The sequence below is a fragment of the Telopea speciosissima genome, chromosome 11 (assembly GCF_018873765.1).
Source record: "Telopea speciosissima isolate NSW1024214 ecotype Mountain lineage chromosome 11, Tspe_v1, whole genome shotgun sequence".
In the NCBI taxonomy this organism is placed as follows: Eukaryota; Viridiplantae; Streptophyta; class Magnoliopsida; order Proteales; family Proteaceae; genus Telopea; species Telopea speciosissima.
This window is the reverse complement of record NC_057926.1, coordinates 18264127-18285760: the sequence shown is the minus strand read 5'-3', so window position 1 is coordinate 18285760 and position 21634 is coordinate 18264127. Positions and strand designations below refer to the sequence as shown.

At 40.5% G+C, this 21634-nt stretch overlaps 1 protein-coding gene across 2 annotated transcripts in view; it reads left to right on the top strand.

The window, feature by feature from the left end:
• The first annotated feature begins 5999 nt into the window (after positions 1–5999).
• The window catches only part of LOC122645986 (E3 ubiquitin-protein ligase SINAT2-like), a 40899-nt gene continuing 25264 nt past the window's right edge, over positions 6000–21634 (top strand). The window contains exons 1-3 of one of the 2 annotated variants that reach the window (XM_043839431.1): positions 6000–6448; positions 10743–10751; positions 17057–17442. In XM_043839431.1, coding sequence (XP_043695366.1) covers positions 17143–17442 — 300 coding nt within the window. In that variant the 5' untranslated portion in view covers positions 6000–6448; positions 10743–10751; positions 17057–17142. Of the gene's footprint in view, positions 6449–10742; positions 10752–17049; positions 17443–21634 lie in introns of both variants that reach the window. The other variant, XM_043839430.1, reaches the window with a different exon arrangement.

The window sequence follows — 21634 nt, the reverse complement described above, 5'->3', positions numbered from 1 at the left end:
ACCCCACCAGTGTGCCCAAAATCACTGTGAATCAGTTTAAAAACTCATTTTCAAAAGGGGCCTTAGCAGCCAAATAGACCGTAGTATGGGCTAGGCCTATAAATAGGTGAACCATGGGCTCATTTAGAGCCTTTAGTACTACTCATTTCGTGGGAGAGAAAGGAAGAGAAAGAAGAGAGGAAAAGAGAGGAAGAAGGAGAAGAAGGAAGAGAAGAAGGAAGGGAAGGAGGGGCTGCCACCCATCCAAGGCTGGAACCGAGCATCCAAACACCTGTACAGGTATATAATCCCTGCTCACACCTGCTGGTTTCCTTGTTGATGCTTGTATTGATGTGTTCTTGCCCTCTGGCAGCCCAAAATAGCTGGGGAAATGCTATAGATGGCCTCAGATCTACCATGCAAACCTGATGCATGGAAGATCTGAGTGTTTTATAATGTATTATACATCTGTAACACAGATCTAGAACCGATACTGGCTGTGCATGGCTGCACTGCCCTGATTCACTGTTGGCTGGCTGTTTGGAACCTCGGATGCATGCCTTGGCTGCATGGGACCAAACCCTAAGTGGTAGCAGCCTTGAATCACCATTTTACACCTGTTTCCAGCTTAACATATAGCTAAAACTGAGTTTCATACCTGAAGAAAACCCTATGATACTATTCACTAGGTTGTCTGGGCAACCTCTGGTAGCCTAGTGGTGGGCCCATTGGAAAATCCACATGGATAGTATTGAGGATCACCCCTGGGGGCACCTAACACCCTAACATGCATGGGGAGGTGATTTGGGCACTAACCATAATCAACAACCTAGGAATCTCAACCAGATGTCGATTTGAAGACTCTGGGCGATGCACTAGGCGATGCACCCAACGCCCAGAGACATCGCCCAGTGAGTGAAACACTGCTATTTTGGCTTTCTGACTTGAGGGACCTCACCCAATGGCCATGGCACAGTATGGGAAGGTGGAAAATGACCTAAAAGCCGCTCTCCACATCTGTCCTTATGAAGGATTGGCTTGGGAACCTAAGTGGGCCCCGCAGGTGATGGAAACCCTGCCTGTGCTTGGTCCTACAGCACTGCTAAGTTGAGGACAGCACAATAAGCCTATTATGACCTAGGGTCAGGTACAATTACTAAGACTGACCATTTTACCCCTAGACCACCATCTCTGGATGATGCACCGGGACATAGGCCTAAGGCCCAGTGCAAGGCCCGGAGAATTCCAAGTGAAAACCAACTGAACACCGGGTCAACCTAGTGAGCTTAGGTTAACCCTAGGATCACCTGAGTTAGATTGGAATATTAAAATAACAATTTCTGATTTATACTAGGATTTGATCCCACGCTCGAGGCCTATAATCAGACTGTTGTTGGAACTGAAATTGCAACCGAGTTCCTAGAACCAAACCCAGGTGAGTGAAGTATTATCATATATGCATGTGTAACTGTATGCCGGCAAATAAAGTTCTTAAATTTTAAATGCTGTGTTATTTAATTCTGTTCAATTACTCAAATTACTACACAATGATTGTCTGTTGATCAACACTGTGAATATTATCTGATGATTGTGAATGATAGACTAGATGCCGTAGTTGGCTTGAAAATGAGGCCTGTGGTAGCCCGTAGTATGTGATGCGGTTGATACCACCTGACTCATACGATGCCATATAGACATGGGGGTTAGAGTTTCATCACCCGTGCTACGCACCCTTGTCAATAGGGGTGAAGGTGTTGGATGCCTGTGAAGGTGACCGTATGTGCATATGAGAAAAGAAATGAAATGAAAAGAAAGAAGGGAAATTTACAATACCACCCCTGAGGTTTGACGAAAGGATATTTTCACCCCCCAGTTTTGGAAAATTCTGCGTACCCCGCTGAGGTTTGCAAACGGTAACGAATAAGCCCATTCTGTTAGTTCATGTCTAACACTGTTAAAAATTAGACTTGAACTGACGAAATTGCCCTTACAAGGGAAAAAAAAAAAAAAACACCTGCAACTCATCTTCCCCAAATCGATTGGGGAAGATGAGTTGCAGGTATCCTGAAACAAATCTTCCTTCCTTTTGAACTAAAGCTACTACTAGATATACTCAACAAAGAGAATGTTTAACCAAAATTTGGGACGATTTTATATATATAAAAAAAGAAATAATTTCTTTACCAAACCCTAAATCCCTATGACATTGAGATTGAACTGAATGAACAGAATAATAGAAGAATTGAAACAGAAAAATCACATCAAAGAAAAAGATTTCAGAAGAGCATTGAGAGAGAATGTTGAACTGAATGAACAAAATAATCACAAAATTCATTGTTGGAGATTTCAGAAGAGCACTGAGAGAGAAAGTAAGAAAGAGAACGATTTCAAGAGATACCTAAAGTTGAAGTAATGGTAGCAGAGCATCTCAGAGTGTGGAAACACGAGCTGGTGCTTGTTGAGCCTTTGGTAGAGAAGGAAACCAGAGGAGTTAATTAGAGAAGGAAACAAGGGTGTTTCCATGGTGGCGAGAGAGGATTAAAGAGCTTCTCATTGAGAAACACCCTGACTAGAAATTCTGCTTTCGAGCCTCTGCTTCCTAGCATAGAACCCAAACTGCTGTAAATGCCCAGTATGATCACCATCGTTAACAACCCCTTTTACATGTATTGTGGGATGGTCCAAAGATTGAGCTCCAACGAAGGGAGATTTGGAGAAGGTACACCATGTTCTCCCATGGTCAATCCGACGACCACTCTCTATGCTTCGAAAAGAATCATCAATGGGAAGGAACCAACATTCTTTTCTTGAGTCTTCTATTTTCTAGCTTCCTCTCTATTCTAGGTTTTTTCTACGAATTATCAAAACTATAGATGCAGTGATCAGAAATTTTCAACCAGTTATCCAAGCTTATAGGTACCCTTAAATCTGATTTGGGATTAATCAAAGTGCTACCTTCTCCGTCTACACTTCCAAAGTAGTACTGAACATTGAAATGTATCAATGAAAGGCACTTCTCTTGCTAACTGAAAATCAAAACCCTAATTTGAGGAGGGAAAATCGCATGGATCTGTTTCATTATATCATTATGTATCTAACCCATACTGCCATTTCTGATTCCATTCACTCCCAACTTTAATTTGCAGAGGTTCAATTACTTTGCTCACGTCATTCTTCTTCTTCTTCAATAATCCAAGCAATAACCAGTAGTGAAACTGCAATGGCTTCCTCCCTTTCTAGTTTCTCCCCTTGTACAGTTGTATGTACTTGCAACTCATCTTCCCAATCGATTTAGGGAAGATGAGTTGCAGGTGTTTTTTTTTTCTTTGTATGGGTAATTCTGTCAGTTCAAGTCTAATTTTTAACAGTGTTAGTCATGAACTGACGAAATGAGCTTATTTGTTACCGTTTGCAAACCTTAGGGGGGTACGCAGAATTTTCCAAAACTGGGGGATGAAAATATCCTTTCGTCAAACCTCAGGGGTGGTATGTGTAAATTTCCCAAGAAAGAAATGTGTTTGCACCGGAATGGTGATTATGGGCTATAAGCCAGAAATGAAAAGAAATGAGAAAAGTGATGGATTACCCTACAGGTTAATCACAGAGGGCTAGTCGGGCTGACCTTGGTGAATGAATGCGGGAGCTGACTGGTCCTCTTTGACAACTCAATGGGTGTATCGCGGGAAGGGGTAACCAAGCCTGCACCAGGGATACATGTATTGGGGATTATAGTAGCGCTAACCTGACTTAGTTGTATTGATAAGTGGCTAATAATTAATCTGGACTTGCATATCATGTAGGATCATGATTGTGGTTGCACATGCATGCATGATGATATGTTTTGCTCACGAGCTCAGTGGGGCTCACACTCTGTTATATATGTTTTTCTTTGGATGATTTTGCAGATCGATGCTGCTGTGGCATGGAGGCTCATTACGAGGAGGAGAGCCCTGGTTATTATGATGATATTGGTGTGGACCCCGACGGAGGTCGTGCCGATGATGCGTGCATTCTCGGTGGTCATTGATGAAGACCGTTGAGGAGTGCACTTGATGTTTTTTTGTCTTGGGGGCTCCTTTTTGTTTTGTGAGTTTATCCCCGTCTTGCCTGTGGTTTAGCTGTAGTTTTTCTTACTTTTCTTTTTGGGGTTGAGCCAACTCACCCTGTATATATATATATATATATATATATATATATATATATATATATATATATATATATATATATATATATATATATATATATATATATATATATGTATTTTCTTTGGCTTTTGTTCTTGTCAGCTTTACTTTTCAGTTTGTGGGTAGTTTGGGAAATGTATCTGGACAAACATATGTATGTATATATTGTCATCATTTCCCGTATCGCTACGCTTCTCTTTGTTATTGTGAATGTAGTTTATCTGCAGCACTCTGATCTTGCTTATGGTAAAGTGATGAATGTGGATCCGTGAATGTAATAACTGCTTCTAGATCCGTGGGATTTGGTGGATTGCCGTTACGCAATTCGGGTCACCTACCTAATCCTCCCAGGGGGTGGTTTGGAGTGTGACATCTTGGGATCTGTATGGTAACTTTCCAAAAAATTTATTCTGGTGTTTCTTTCTGATTCTGGGGGCAGAATTGAAATAGATTATGTATATGTTGTCCAGTCAGTTTCTTTGATTATTTTGAAACGGGCTGGGTGATATAATAGATTCTGGCAGGGTTTTAAGAAACACAAAAATCATGTTTCTCACTTCTCATAATTGGTTTACGAAATCATGATGAAACAACTTGCGCTTAAGTTACGAGGGGCATTTGATGGCATTTACCATCAAAACACAAAACATAAAACATAACCCTAATGACCATTTCTTTGTTGCAATCACACACATACAGATGAGAACGAGAGCCATCCTCTGCAACTCTCTACTTCGCTCGAAGGGTTATGTCTAGATCTTCTGTAGAATTGCATTGGTAGTGTTCTTGTGATCATTTTCAGCAACTCTGCTCCACCGTCGGTGACTCCTCTTGCCACCGTCTTCTTACGACCTCTACTCTATCGTCAACGAGATCAGCAACATTGCTGCACCTCACTGTGGCAGGTACAATGTCTCCTCCTTTTCGGTTTATTTCTTAGTTCTGATTAGATCTTCTCTCTGTTGCTTCCTTTTCATTTCTCCTTCATTGATTTGCACCAGGTTTACCATACAACATTTGTTGGTACATAATTACTCCAAAAACCTAGAAACAAAAAAAAATGATTCTGACTCAAAACCAATTTTTTTAAACAGAATGGTTGCCATACATATCCTTATGTACTCCAGGTATTCACCAAACTGAGATCCCTTGATGAGCTTGGCTCGTTGGGAGGTACCAAGCTTCCCGGTCAGCTTAATAGCAAATTCAACATTCAGGATATTGGAGGGCAAACCGTGAAATTGAACCCAAATATTGACCATCTCTGTTTGATCTGCACAGCTTCCTAACCAGTGGTTAAGGAGGATAAGGTTCCCATCTACAGACCACGGTCCTTCTTCCTTCACGTTCTGGACATCGATTTCATGGTGGAAATGAAATAGATACTGATGATTAGCCAGCGGAGCAACATCTACCCATATTGTTTCATGTATTCTATAGCATAGATTTGATGAATTTGCTCCAACGGGAGCTTGTAAAGTAGCTGAAGGAGTTTTTCCTCCAACGGGAGGAAGTTTTCGGTGTTAGTCTCTCTGCCACATAGATGTGAAGTTTCAATCCAAATGCAATGGAGCTCTTTACAATAACGGTCCAAATTTTGTTGAAAACAATTCTTATTTTATACCGTTGAAAATACAAAAGAAAACAAAAGGTTTATCCAAAATAAAAATTTGACGTTGACATGTGGTCAATACAGAGATTCCTTCATAAATCTAACGGTGAGGATTGGCCACATAACCCTCTCTCTACTCTCTAGCAATAGTAAGTAAAAATAAAAAATTAATAAATACATAAATAATAGTTTGGTATTGGATGATACATTGTTAATCTATTATAGCTGTACAACATTGATCTAACGCATCAAATCTTCCAAAATAAAATGTTTCAATCCAACGGTCAGTGAATGCGGTGTAGGAAAATTCGTGTAGATCGCCTGTATATAGATCCTCACGTCCCTTCCGTAAAACCGCAAATTCGTAAACTGTGCGTCACAAATGGACGAGTAGAAGATGACAGCGAATCGAGTAGATTCTCTGAAACTCACAGTAGCCATGCACGAGATTGATTCCCTACGCGGCCACGCCTTATCGGACCAGAAGTTTTAGGTTTTTTGATGTTCTCTTCTTTGGAGGTGATGAGTCTCGTCTGATGAAACCTTTTTGGTTTTATTTAAATTCAGTTGGACAACCAGAGATCTTCCACTTGCGTTTTTAGGGTTTTTGATTGCTATGGTTGAATTAATTTTCAGATGGTTGGGTGAGTTTAATTGATGATCTGTGTTCGTGAGTAATTCTTTTTTCAGTAATGGATATTTTTCACCCCGGGGGGGGGGGGGGGTTGTGTTGGATTGTTACAGTTTGGTCTGACGTCTGATTTGTTTATGGGATTTTGTCGAATTGTGTTGAGTTTATGTGGATTTAGAATATGTCTGACTTCTTGTGTTCTGGTGTGGCCTCTGGACTTGAACTTGTAGTTGGTTGGGTTTCTGCTGTTTCTGATACTTCGGGAATATGGGATTTCTGATAAATTACTGAAATACTGTGATGAACCTTTAAGTTGAATTTATTTGCGTAATTGTGACTGAATTCTCTAGTAGTGGAACAGGGTTTTTCCGGTAAAACTACAATTTCGTACTTTTATTTGTTTTAATTAATTGACAGGACTCTATATGAACAATATTCATTATGTATTTAAATTATTTTCTATTCATTTAAAAATCATAGTTAAGGAAAAACCAGCAATTCACATGTGCTAATTAAATTCAAACAGTTGTAATTTAGATTAGAACTCTGCCATTTCGAAGTGTGGAGGCTGGGTAAGTAGCTTATCATGCATGGTCACTTCTTGCAGCTAATAGAGATTAATTGTGATGCCAACCTATTGTATGGTAGCAATTGTCACAAAATCCTTGACCAATATGGCTTGAAATTCTCAATCTTTTCTTTATTTTGTAGATGTGTTCCTTATGTAGAAATTGCCTGTTTTTCTTATGGCATACTATACCAAGGATCAATGATATGTCATTAAATGATCTGGGAAGACAAATCCCCATTTCTTTTGTTTATTTGTTGTTGAGTTAAAGTTTACCCACTTGCTTACCACCAGGGAAAAATAAAACTGTTGCATCTTATGTGTTTGAATCCAGGTTTTTTTAGTTTAGAATAAGTTGTTAAGAGTCGGTTTTATTCAGTTTTAGATGCTGTTAGCAGTTGTAGAATTTGTGGGTCCTTAGGTCAGTTATTTTCAGGTTCTGTTCATGTATGTACATCCCATTTTACTTGTTGAGTGCATTGACAATTGAATCAAAATGTATCTTTGGAGGCCCAGCTCTCCTTGAATTCAGCCATGGGAAGACACAATAAGAACAGAAAGGGAACTAAAATGAGAGAACAAGATTGTGCAGAAGGGCACACACTACTTGAAAGCAATATTTTAAATGTAGTGTGTCTGAGTATTTTTCTTGTTGTGCATATAGAGCATTGGGCCCTTTAACAATGGATTAGATCTGCGAGGATGTACAAAATATATGTAGATGCCTGTTACTATAACACATCATAGTAATACAGATGTGTGTGGTTTGACATTAAAGATATCTTGAAGAAAAGCAGACACTGAGTTTTTAGGGTTATTTGTACAGACCAAGCCAGTTTTTTTTGTTTTTTTTGAATATATATTATATTTGATGTTCTAGAAAATATTTTTCCATGGATTAGATAAGCTGAAAATCATATTGAGATAAGGTTCTAAAGCCCCCTATTCAATAACTCCACACTCAACAGAATGGGGTGAAGTAAAGCCTGTAAAATCGACAAGAGACCAACCCCCACTTCCTTGATTAAAGGAATATAGGATAACTGGAAGCAAAAAGCATATCACAGATATCTCAGTTTCTCAAGGAAAAGAAATAGTAGAAAGACAGTACTGTAGGACAGGAATGAAAATTCAACCAGTCTCAAACAGGATCTGAAAGGTGTAAGACTGGTGCTTCGGTCATCTTCTTCTTGATAAGGTGGAAGGCCTTTGTTGCTGATTTGAGTAGCAAACAAATCTGCAGAAGGTTTTCTTCTCTGCCGATTAGAGTAGCAGGCTAGGAAATAGGAATTTAATGGGTTTTGGGGAGATTTCTTGTGGAGGCCAATCAACAGATCAGAAGGGGCTGAAAGGGGATCGAGTGGAGCTCTAGGATGGGGGAAAAGGTGCTCAAAAGATGGAGGAAAAGTGATGGTTGGATAGGGCAGGAGAGAGGGAGAATGGAATTAGAAAGTAATGAAAATAGGTTCAAACCAGTCACAGTAGCAGGAGAGAAGCAACAGTGGTTCTTGGCTGGAGTGGGGATGTCTTCTAATGACTGGATTGCTTGAAAAGAAAGAGAACAAGGACTAAAGAGTAACCTCCTGGGCTTCCCACCGCAACGAGTCAGCTTGGATCACACACCAGCTCCATCACCAAGGATCGACCACCATGGAAATAGCTTCATTGAAGCAACTTGCAAGCAGCAGTATTTGGAGAATAGAAATTATGGCCTGTATGGCCTCTTGGGTTGTATTTATTGCCTGTCATAAAGAGAGAAAAGGCAAGGGAACAAAATTAGAAAGTCCTAATTTAGAAATTTCTAATTTTGATCCTTAACTTGGATTACAAAATTACAAAACACAATCAGCTTCTAACTGATGTGACTACTAATTTTAATCATCTACTAATTATGAAAATAAAAACTAACTACTAACATGAAATTAGAAAGTAAAAATCCTAGCCAACTAACTTAGCCCACATGGCTGACCATAACTTAAATTAGACCAATTGAACCAGCCGGTTCATTGGTTTATTACATGACTCAAAAATTAAAACATTACAACCCAATAGAACAACACTGTTCATGTGAACAGTACCACGTGAACAGTGTTACACCAGCAGTAGTTGAGACTCAAAATCGTGGCTGACTGCCAAGGTAGGCAGCAACCTTCTTTTTCTTCCTTGAGTATACCCTTGGTTCTACATCAACTGTCCCCAACTTGAAAATATTCGTCTCCACCAAATGGGTGAAGGTCATATAACGTTCGTACAAGTCTGGATCAAGCTTCTTGAACTCATCGGTGTGTATCCAAGTGCTATCATGTCGTGGGCCACCCTTCCATTTGTCGAGAAAGGCATGGTAACCGGTGCCACGACAATTGGTTTTGTACATGTCGTCTAAACCCTCTTCAATGATGTCTTCTGTAGGTGGCTTAAGTTGGGGCAGGCGTAGCAATTGTTCCTGATGCAGGACATTTGGGGACCTGCTTCTGCTAGCCCTAGCCTAGGCCCAATTAGATACTCCAAGGGATACCATCTCAGGCCCAAGCCCAAGCCTTACCAGCCCCTGCATTTAGTTTATTTATGTTTTATCTTTTATTTTTAGAGTTATTTGGCAGTTATTATTGTAGAAGTAGTTTTTAGGGGAGCAGTTATTGCTGTAGAAGTAGTAGTTAGGGAGTTATTTTCTTCTTCTTTTTTTTATTTTGAGTTTTAAAAAGACTGTATTTTGAGAAGGAATGATGAACAGATTAATGAGAATGAATTGAGTTTGTTGTGTATGTGCACTCTTCTCTCCCCCCCTGCAATTCTGATTTCTTTCTGGATTCTCTTTTCTCCTTTCCAGTCCTCCATCATTTGGTATCAGAGCCCAACCTGGGTGAATCTCTCTCTTCTTCTTCTTCTTCTTTTCCTGTGTGGCTGAAGCTTTCCTACCCACCTCTTGCGAGATCTCTCCCTCTCTCTCTCTCTCTCTCTCTCTCTCTCTCTGATTCTTCTTCTTTTCAGTCTCTCTTCCCCTCTTATCTTTCTTCTCCTATCTAAGTTCTCTAATCTTGTTTACATCTTCCCTGCTCTGGAAACCCCAAGCCAGAACTCCAAAATACTCATATATAACTAGCTTATCCTCTTTACCATAACATCCATTGAACCCCTTTACTCTCATGATTGCAACAACCAATCGTTCCATATTATTCCATCTTATCCCAAGTTGGAATGACGAACAACACCAGAGATGCTGCAACAGTAATGGCGTATGACTACGACATTCCACTCAACAATATTGAGAGGACATGCTGTTTCTAGATTTCATCTCCTCTTCTAGTGAATTACCGGAGCTTTTGAATGGCATGGATGTGCATCACATGGACTAGTTTCCCGGGTTTATCCAAACTCGAGGTCAAGTTTTTTTTAAAGCAAGGGAGAGTTGATGCAGGACATTTGGGGGCCTGCTCTACTAGCCCTGGCCCTACCAGCCCTGCATTTAGTTTATTTATGTTTTATCTTTTATTTTTAGAGGTATTTGGCAGTTATTGTTGTAGAAGTAGTTTTTAGGGGGCAGTTATTGCTGTAGTAGTTGTTAAGGAGTTATTTTCTTCTCTGTTTTTTGATTTTGAGTTTTAAAAAGATTGTATTTTGAGAAGGAATGATGAATAGATTAATGAGAATGAATTGAGTTTGCTATGTGTGTCCAGTTTCTTCTCTCCCCTCCTGCAATTCTGATTTCATTTTGGAATCTCTTTTCTCCTTTCCAGTCCTCCATCAGTTTCGTGTCACCATCATCAGTGTGGTGCCCCACATAAAGGTGTAGATCAGCCACGTTGAAGACGTTGCTTATACTCATGTCTTCAGGCAACTCGAGTACATAAGCATTTGGGCTAACACGCTTCAACACCTTGTAAGGACCCATCTTCCTTGGGTGGAGTTTAGTGTTGACTCTTGATTGGAACTTCTTCGGATAGACACGGACCATCACCATGTTTCCTGGCTGAAATTTCACGTAGCGGTGATGACGATCAGTTGCAGCCTTGTAAACATCGTTGCTAAGAACTATTCGTCACCGAACATCAGCATGCACCTCTGTGATATGGCGCAGAAACTCATCAGCTTTAATGCTGATCCGTGCTTGTGGTGGTAGTGGAACAAGGTCTATAGGCCGCCGAGGTTGAACTCCAAGTAGTATCTCAAAAGGAGTGCGATCAGTAGTCCGATTTACAGAGCTGTTACGAGCAAACACAACTATATCAAGTATGGATGGCCATGTCTTCTCATAATCACGAACCAAGCACCTCAATAAGTTACCCAAACTCTGATTAACCACTTCCGTCTGCCCGTCGATGTGGAGAACTGGAGCTTTGTGTTTGTTCTCGGCCACAAAGTTTTCCAAAAGTAACTCATAAATTTAACATCACGGTCAGATACAATGGTACTAGGCAGGCCATGAATGCACACCACTTCTTTGAAGAACAACTTGGCAATTTGATAGGCATCAAAGGTCTTGCGGCATGGTAAAAAGTGAGCCATTTTAGAAAAGCGATCAACAACAACCATAATGGAGTCATACCGTTCTCTAGTAGGCGGCAGTCCAAGAACAAAGTCCATGCTTATGTCTACCCGTGGTGCATGAGGGACAGGTAATGGAGAGTATAAACCTGTATTTTGCTTCCCTCCCTTTGCAAGCTGACATACCCGGTACCGTTTGATCACATGGTCAACATCCTTTGCTATGTGTGGCCAATAATAACTGCCTGTCACCTGAATAATGGTCTTATCCTTCCCAAAATGTCCGCCCAAACCTCCTCCATGTAACTCCCTTATAATGTGATGTTGTAAGGAAGAGTTGGGAATGCAAGGGCGTGTTCCCAAAGACAACTAACCATCATGGACAGAATATTTAGGATGCTGTCCACCCCGCTGAAACTCATTATAGATCACACTGAAGTCTTTATCGGCAGCATACTCTCTGCGTATTTGCTCAGTACTAACTGCATGGGCAGAAAAGGTATTGAGGGTGAGAACCTTGCGGCTTAATGCATCAGCCACCGTGTTTTCTTTACCAGTCTTATATTTCAGCATAAATACAAACTCCTACAGATAGGGTACCCACTTGGCATGCCTGTTGCTGATCGACTTTTAAGAGTGAAGATGTTTGAGCGCTTCATGGTCAGTGTAAAGAATAAATTCTTTACCAATAAGATTGTGGCGCCAATGATGTGACACTTGAACAACTGCATACAGCTAAAGATCATAAGTCGAGTATCGCTTCTTGGCATCATTTAATTTTTCACTATAAAAAGCGATTGGGTACCCTCCTTGCATTAACATACCGCCTAAACCGACATGTGAGGCATCTGTAGAAACCTCAAATACTCGGTCAAAATCTGGTAGGCGTAAGACTGATGCTTCAGTGATCTTCTTGTTGATAAGGTGGAAGGCCTTTGTTGCCGATTTGAGTATAGCAAACAAATATGCGGAAGGTTTTCTTCTTTGCCGATTTGAGTAGTAGGCTAGGAAATAGAGATTTAATGGGTTTTGAGGAGATTTCTTCTGAGGCAATTCAACAGATCAGAAGGGGCTGAAAGGGGGATTAGTGGAGCTCTAGGATGGGGGAAAAGGTACTCAAAAGATGGGGGAAAAGTGATGGCTGGATAGGGCAGGAGAGAGGGAGAATGGAATTAGAAAGTAATGAAAATAGGTTCAAATCAGTCACAGCAGCAGGGGAGAAGCAACAGTGGTTCTCGGCTGGAGTGGGGGTGATGCAGATTCATCATCAAATAGGGCTTGTTTCATTGGGAATAAGTGTAGGGTTGGGATATATATATGTTGGGCCTTTGTTCCCAAGGGTTTTCTATGTATTAGGCCACTTTAGTGGGCCTGAAATAGGGGTATATAGGTTGCATACAGGATTAGCCCAATACTTAGTTTTTATTTTGTGTTTTTAATTGAACCGGTTTAAATTGGTTGCATCCAATTGGTTCAATTGGTCTAATTTAAGTGAAGTGATCCTATTGGCTAAGAGGTTTTTATATCCTATTGGCTACTAGGGAATCTTCTTTATTCTAAGTAGTTTAAGTTGTTTTAAGTCATTAGGACTCTATTTTGAGTCTATTTGAGTTTCCTAGTTAGTTTAAGTTGCCTAATAGGTTAGGGATAAGGTTAGGCCATTCCTTTTTAGTGTCTAAGTCTATTTTTGAGTCTTCTATATAAGTTTGTAAGGGAGGCCAGCATTGAACACGAATTTGATTAAGGAAAAGCTTTTGTTTGCTGCCATAGCTGCTGCTCTGCTCTGTTGAGTGAACCTTGTGAGTAATATCAAGGCTACCTTGCGGGTAATATCAAGGTGAAGGGATTGGTGGACTCCGATCAACTCCTTGCATCTTGTAGATCGGGAGGTCCTTCTAGTTCTTCAAAGCTGCTACCATTGAAGATTTAATCTTTCAAGTAAGTAGTTTATTAATTCAGCATTTAACCTTCTTCTTCTAATCCTCTAACCTAAGCTCCATCTACTCCTATTACCACCCCTTCCATTAATCCATAGATCCATTAGAACCCTAAAACCCTAAATCCAATTCTGCCCTAAATTGCAGAATTTTGTAACTCATCCAAACCCTAACTTCTTTATACCAAAATAACCCCCTAGACCTGCCCATTAATACCCTATAAACCTCTTTCCTAAAATCTGCCCCTAAACCCTAGATCTTACAAACAATCCATTTTCATAAGGCATCCTACCCAAAACCCTAGAATTCCAACCTCAACCAAATTTGATCCAACTTATACCATTAGACTCATAAAATTCTGCACATCATTACCAAATAAAACCCTAAGTCGAAACCCTAACCATAACCCTAATTCTGCCCTAATTAGCCTAAGTTGTCCCAATCGGCCAGCCTTGTTAAGAGATCCTATTACCCTGGTTCCTAGTGGGATTACTCCTACCTAGGACTACATTAAATTGGTATCAGAGCTATGGCGGAGGGAAGCTCCAACCAAGCCTTGAAAGACCCACCTCCCTTCGTTTTCAAGACCCAAATTCGTCTACCCAATGGGAGCACAGCCATCTTAGTTGTTGATGAGAGGAGACGTAACAACATTATTTCACAATCCGTGGTGGATATGTTGTCCCAATCAGGAGAGATTTGCATCGAGCCTACAGGTAAAGTCTGTGTTGAATTTGGGTGTTCTTCATATCATGATGGTGCTTGGTGTAAGCCAGTACCATCTCCAAGGAGCTTTATTGCAGTAGGTTGCAATTGGTTGGACGAGCGACAAGGTTGGATTGAACCGGAAAACAACTTGTGTGTCCTACCTGATTGACAGCGTCTATACCATTTGTTTACTCTAAAAGGATTACAACCAAAGGTGACCACATCGACTGTACAGCCACAGGGACTGCCGAACATGTCAACTCAAATGCAAGTGACATCGACTGTGTTTGAAGTTTCACCTATGGCAGATGCACCAACAAAAGATTCTACTAAAGCGGTTTGTGTTGAAGAGATTCAAGAACCTATAGCTAAAGAAATTCAAGAAGACCAAGCTGCACCAGTAGTTGAGATCATGGTTGAGAAGCTCGGCCATCAAATTGATGTGGAGGTCCAACACACAATGGTAGAAGAAACTACTGAAGAGGGCAAAGTAGACAAGGCTGAGGGCATGGAAGATGAAGTGATGATTGACAACACTCCACAAGAAATCATCGACATCCAAGATGTTGTTCTTGAAGAGGTCGAGCACATAGAGTTTGTTATGCCACTATGGTTCTTTGAAGAGAATGCTCCACGCATTGAAGACTTTATCCCCAATGTTCCCGCTTCACCGAAATTCTGTTTGGGGATGGTCAAAGCTGCTGATCACATGTTGATTCCCCCTCATCACTACAAAATTCGAGGGCAAATTTTTTCAAGTTGGGGAGAGTTGATGCAGATTCATCATCAAATAGGGCTTGTTTCATTGGGAATAAGTGTAGGGTTGGGATATATATATGTTGGGCTTTTGTTCCCAAGGGTTTTCTATGTATTAGACCACTTTAGTAGGCCTGAAATAGGGGTATATAGGTTGCATACGGGATTAGCCCAATACTTAGTTTTTATTTTGTGTTTTTAATTGAACCGGTTTATATTGGTTGCATCCAATTGGTTCAATTGGTCTAATTTAAGTGAAGTGATCCTATTGGCTAAGAGGTTCTTATATCCTATTGGCTACTAGGGAATCTTATTTATTCTAAGTAGTTTAAGTTGTTTTAAGTCATTAGGACTCTATTTTGAGTCTATTTGAGTTTTCTAGTTAGTTTAAGTTGCCTAATAGGTTAGGGATAAGGTTAGGCCATTCCTTTTTAGTGTCTAAGTCTATTTTTGAGTCTTCTATATAAGTTTGTAAGGGAGGCCAGCATTGAACACGAATTTGATTAATGAAAAGCTTTTGTTTGCTGCCATAGCTGCTGCTCTGCTCTGTTGAGTGAACCTTGTGAGTAATATCAAGGCTACCTTGTGGGTAATATCAAGGTGAAGGGATTGGTGGACTCCGATCAACTCCTTGCATCTTGTAGATCGGGAGGTCCTTCTTCTAGTTCTTCAAAGCTGCTACCATTGAAGATTTAATCTTTCAAGTAAGTAGTTTATTAATTCAGCATTTAACCTTCTTCTTCTAATCCTCTAACCTAAGCTCCATCTACTCCTATTATCACCCCTTCCATTAATCCATAGATCCATTAGAACCCTAAAACCCTAAATCCAATTCTGCCCTAAATTGCAGAATTTTGTAACTCATCCAAACCCTAACTTCTTTATACCAAAATAACCCCCTAGACCTGCCCATTAATACCCTATAAACCTCTTTCCTAAAATCTGCCCCTAAACCCTAGATCTTACAAACAGTCCATTTTCATAAGGCATCCTACCCAAAACCCTAGAATTCCAACCTCAACCAAATTTGATCCAACTTATACCATTAGACTCATAAAATTCTGCACATCATTACCAAATAAAACCCTAAGTCAAAACCCTAACCATAACCCTAATTCTGCCCTAATTAGCCTAAGCTGTCCCAATCGGCCAGCCTTGTTAAGAGATCCTATTACCCTGGTTCCTAGTGGGATTACTCCTACCTAGGACTACATTAGGGGGTGTCTTCTAATGGCTGGATTGCTTGAAAAGAAAGAGAACAAGGACTAAAGAGTAACCTCCTGGACTTCCCACCGCAAGGAGTTAGTTTGGATCACACACCAACTCCACCACCAAGGATCGAACACCATGGAAATAGCTTCATTGAAGCAACTTGCAAGCAGCAGTATCTGGAGAGTAGAAACCGTGGCCTGTATGGCCTCTTGGGTTGTATTTATTGATTCATAGAGAGAGAAAAGGCAAGGGAACAAAATTAGAAAGTCCTAAATTAGAAAATTCTAATTTTGATTCTTGACTTAGATTACAAAATTACAAAACACAATCAGATTCTAACTGATGTGACTACTAATTTTAATCACCTACTAATTATGAACACAGAAACTAACTACTAACATGAAATAGAAAGTAAACATCCTAGACTACTAACTTAGCCCACATGGCTGAACATAACTTAAACTAGAACAATTAAACCATCCGGTCCATTGGTTTATTACATGACTAAAAAATTAAAACATAACAACCGAATAGAACAGCACTGTTTACGTGAACAGTACCACGTGAACAGTGTTACACCAGCAGTAGTTGAGATTCAAAATCGTGGCTGGCTGCCAAGGTAGGCAGCAGCCGCCTTCTTTTTCTTCCTTGAGTACAGCCTTGGTTCTACATCAGAGAGATATAAGAAACAATGCATCAGTTGCTTGTTTTTTTTAATCAGTGTGATACAATAAGTACATAGTCTGTATCATTTGTTACTGGAATGATTATGAACCGGTAATTAGCTTTCATTCTTTTGGTGCAACTAATATGTTTTGGTGATAAAGTCTATACCTTGCCTTGTTGCTAGATTACTTGCAGTTGATGTTCCCCTAGTTGTAATAAGTGTACTGCTAAAATGCGTGCTTGAATGCGGTTAGATTCTCATGATATCACTTCCTAAAAAGCCTAAACTTTATTCTTTTCCTACATGACCGCAGGTGCTGAATGGGAAGCAATAATGCCACTGGAATTTGTTCTATGTTTGATCTCATGTAAAAGTATGTATTTCCTGAGATACACAAATTAAATGGATGGATTCTTGCGAAGGATTTGGGATGTTTGAGTGTGACAGTTGGCCTTTCCGGTTTCGAGAAACCGAGCCCAGTGAGTTATCTCTTATGGCTCCAGGAAGCAGCATCTGCAAAGAGGTTCCTGAATTGCTCATTACAGATATGGAATCATTGACTATCAGTGAAGAATTGGAGAATTTTCAACTCAGTAAACCCTCCAATGCTCCTAATGTTCCAGGAGCAATATCTGCTACAAATGGTGTACGCGAGCTTCTTGAGTGCCCAGTTTGTACTATGTCAATGTACCCTCCTATACATCAGGTCTTCCTCCTTAACCTTCATGGTTTATACTTCTTTGTGATGTTGGATGCAGCCATGTTGTCTTTTTTTAATTATTTTAGCATTGTTGTTCCTTTTTCTTTTCCTTTTCCCCCCTTCCTTTTAGGGTGAATTACGAAACACCCCCTGAAAATGGAACGAATCTCAAGTCACCCCCTCTTATTGGAAAATACTCATCCGTCCCCCTCTACACTAACAATGTTATTGATGCAGAAGCCGAAACCATGATTAATTTGGCTGTTCTTTGATTTTTCGTTGGAGCCTTTTTATTTGATTGTTCTTTTAGCCTAGGGTTAAAACAGTCTTTTTCATGGTTTATCTTCTTAGTTCCCCTCCACGATTTTAGAGGGATTAGTATTTTATTTTATTTGTTTTAGTTGTTTACACTTATACTCCTATTTAGAGTATAAGTCTATTCTATGTTTTATAATTAGGATTCAGATTAGGAATCCCAACTCCTAATCTGATTAGGATTGCTTTAGATTGATTATTTGTAAGGCCTTTTGGCCCCCCTTTATTATTATAAATAGTAGAATTGTGGAAGGCTCCCCCACCTATTATGTTTTGAAATTTTGTTTCTTCTTGTTGCTGCCGCCATGACTGCTGCTGCTTCTCTGTCTTGTGTGTCATATCAAGACCCCTTGTGAGTTATATCAAGGGCTAGGGTTGGAGAAATCCAGCGACTCCTTGCATCTTGCAGATCGGGAGGTTCGTCTTCTTCTTCCTTCAAGTTCTTCAAGGTTGCTGCTGCTGAAATTCTGCAATTCCAGTAAGAGTTACAATTTCCTGCAACTTTATCATCTCTTCTTCTTACTTCCATCTAACCTAATTGACTTCCCCAAACCCTAGCTTCATCTACATTCATCACAGCCCTATTCCCTCATCGATTACACTCAAAACCTAACCACAGGGTCCATCACATAACCCTCCCACTCGATCTCAGTTGCAGCCTCACCTATCCACTACAAACCCTAAATCCCTCCCTCAACATAAAAACCCAGAAACCCTAAAATCTGCCTAGACCTAACCAGCCATCAAAACCCCACCAAAATCCAGCCGAACCACCCCCTCCCTGCTAGGAAAACTCGACCTAAAGCCCAGCCCCTAAATCTGCTCCTAAACCCTAGTTTCAGCTTAGATCCTAAATCTTAAAACCCAAAACCCTAACCCTAATATTTCTGAATTTCTATTTCTTAGTCAAACCTCATTAAAACCTATTCTAATAGACTCCTAAAAATCTGCAGACCATTACCCAATAAAACCCTAACTCAATCTCCCATTCCTAACCCTAATTTTGCCCTAGTTACCCTAAACTGCCCATTCGGCCAACCCTAAAACAGAACCTGGTCCTAAGTGAGATTTATTTCACCTAGGCTACATCAGTTATCTTAAGTCAAACCAAAAAGTGAAATGTCATATTTAACCTTAACCCATCCCTTTGTAACCCAACCCAACCCAACCAACTCTAACTATGGTTTCAACCCCAACCCTCCATCTCTCCTCTCTCTTTCTTTTGTAACTCTCGAAGACGGCAGCGGCGGAACATACTTGTTCACGGCAGCAACAGTGATAAGTGCCCTTATTTTCCGTTGTTGTTTCTCCCTCTCAACACATGACGCCATGACCATGAGAGTAAAGGAACATCATCGTCATTTACACCTTACGCTCCTCTCTTCCCTTTCCTTCTCCTTTCCTCCATATCGTCTCTTCTTCTCTCTCTTTCTCTGTAGAGTCAGTCTTCTCTACTAAGTCTTCCAAATCCATTGCAATCAAAAAATGCTGTTACTCTAATTCTCCAAAATTCCATCTGAAGGGTCTCAAATTTCTCTCGTGAAGGAAAAAATGGCGATTCCCCACCGAATCTTGTTTTCTCTCCTTGCCCTTCTCTTGATCTCACCGACGGAATTGTCGATGGTGACAGCGATGGCGGCTGCAAACATCAAAGAAGAAACTACGAACTTGGCCTTACTGGCTGCGAAAAGGAAAAATCAGATTGCATGCACAATGTGCTCTGCCTGCTACTAACCCTTGCAACCAAGTCCTCTCTCCTCCACCTCCATCTCCTCCGCCGCTGTCCCCACCACCATCCTCTTCCGGCTCTGAGTGGCCACCACCACCATCGGCGCCCAGTTCCGGTTCCGATTCTGGTTCCGGTGGCACTTACTACAACTCACTGCCACCTCCCTCGCAGCCCACGACAAGCTATGCCTATCCACCGCTGCCATTAGGTGGAGCCATAGGCGGTGGTGTCTATCCTCCGCTGACTAGTTACTACCCGGCGCCACCACCCCTGAACCCAATCGTACCATACTTCCCCTTCTACTATCATTACCCTCCGCCTGCTCGCATTTCAAATTCCGTCCAATTGAAAGCTCCCGTTGTGTTTTCGATTACAGTCATTCATTTCTTTCTGTACTTTTCCTTTTCGAATATCCCACTACAAATAATAACTCCTAGATTTGCAGATCTACAAATCAGTCAATTAGAAGACAGAGACAGAAAGAGAGCTTAGTGTTTATGGTGAAATTCTCTTGAATTTTTTAAAATGCTTTTCTATTTCCGATGGTGCCATTCAAGGCCGACAAAAATGAAGAAGGACAAGAAGGGTTTTGTTTCACGAACTAGGAATGAAGAAAAAGAAGAAGAAAAAGAAATGGAAGGAATGAACGGCCTGCAACTCTGTATCTCACTTGTTTCGTGTACTCTGCTCTCATTCTAGCTGGGCCTATAGAAGGAGAAGATGAAATTAGGGCTTGATAGAGGGTTGGGTTCGGATAGTAGGGAGATTGTTTCTGAGAGAGTTGCAGGTCATATGGGGAAGAAGATCAATTTGGGGTTTTTAGATTTTAAGGGCAAAATAGTAACTACACAATGGTCAAGGGTAGTTTAGGGTTTTAAAAAAATTGACCAGCTGACTTCATAAGTTAACAGCATAAAACCAACGGCAGGGACTAATCTGTATATAGGGCTCTGAAGCAGGGGGTGTTCTGAGTATTTTCCAATAAGAGGGGTTGACTTGAGATTCGTTCCGTTTTCAGGGGGTGTTTCATAATTTACCCTTCCTTTTATGATTTTCTAATCCATATTTGATTAGGGCAAAAGTAATGACCCGCTGAGACAAGCTTGTCTCAATGCCTTGTTGTGAACCATTGATCAATGCTATACTTCTTGGTCACTCTCAGTCTGTTTGCATGACTTCCTCTCTATCTTCTTCTCCTAAGACTTTGCTAGAGACATGAAAGCTTAAAACTATGAAAACTTAAAAGTGAAACTCTATTCTTCTTCTTTCCTAGTGATTGGGGCAATAGAGAAACAAGTGAGGGTAGATCATAGAGAGAACGAGAGATTTTTAGACAGAAGGAACGTGAGTGAGAGTCAGAGAGAGAATGACGATCAGGTGAGGGAGGGAGAGTTTAAGCTGCGTTTGGTAACGTTTCTATTCTAGGAACGTTAGTCTATGGCAGAACCAATTTTTTTTCTTTCTAGAACTGTGTTATCTAGAGTTTGGTAAACTTGTTCAAGAACTGTTTCCAGAATATAAAAAGAACAGCAAGGGCGTTCGGTAAAACCTGTTCTGGAACAATTTCTCAACATTGTTGTGGATATTTACATAAATGTCATTATCATCATAATTAACCCAAATAATTTTGTAAATGAGAAAATAAGTTGAGAAGCTTCAGGAGGTGGTATTAATTATGTTCTAACACAATTGCTAACTTCAGATCTTGAGGAGATCTCAAAGGGCTACAACAATTTAATTTATAGTCTTCTTTTTGGTTCTCTTAACTGAGAGCAGGGATTCAACCAACCACTGATTAGCCAATATGGGCTCGTCCTTACTGCCACAAAGAGAGAGAGAGAGAACTTGAAGTCACAAAGAGAGATAGAGAATGAAAGAGAGAGTAATAGATAGTTTGTAATATATTAACAAAAAGTGGGTGATGTTTCTTACAGCTGGGTTTCTTGGGTCATCCTCAGGAATGTTGCTCTCAACCTTGCCAACAAGATCGACACCAGCATCAGCTGCCTTCATGTAGATTCCTCCACCAACTCTTCCAAAGAGGCCATGGAAGATCCACCAAGACCATAGCATGTAGCCTCAAAAAAGTCCTTCCCAGTCATCACCATAGTACAGCTTGAACAGGTTAATTACAATGTAGAGTACCAAAAGATC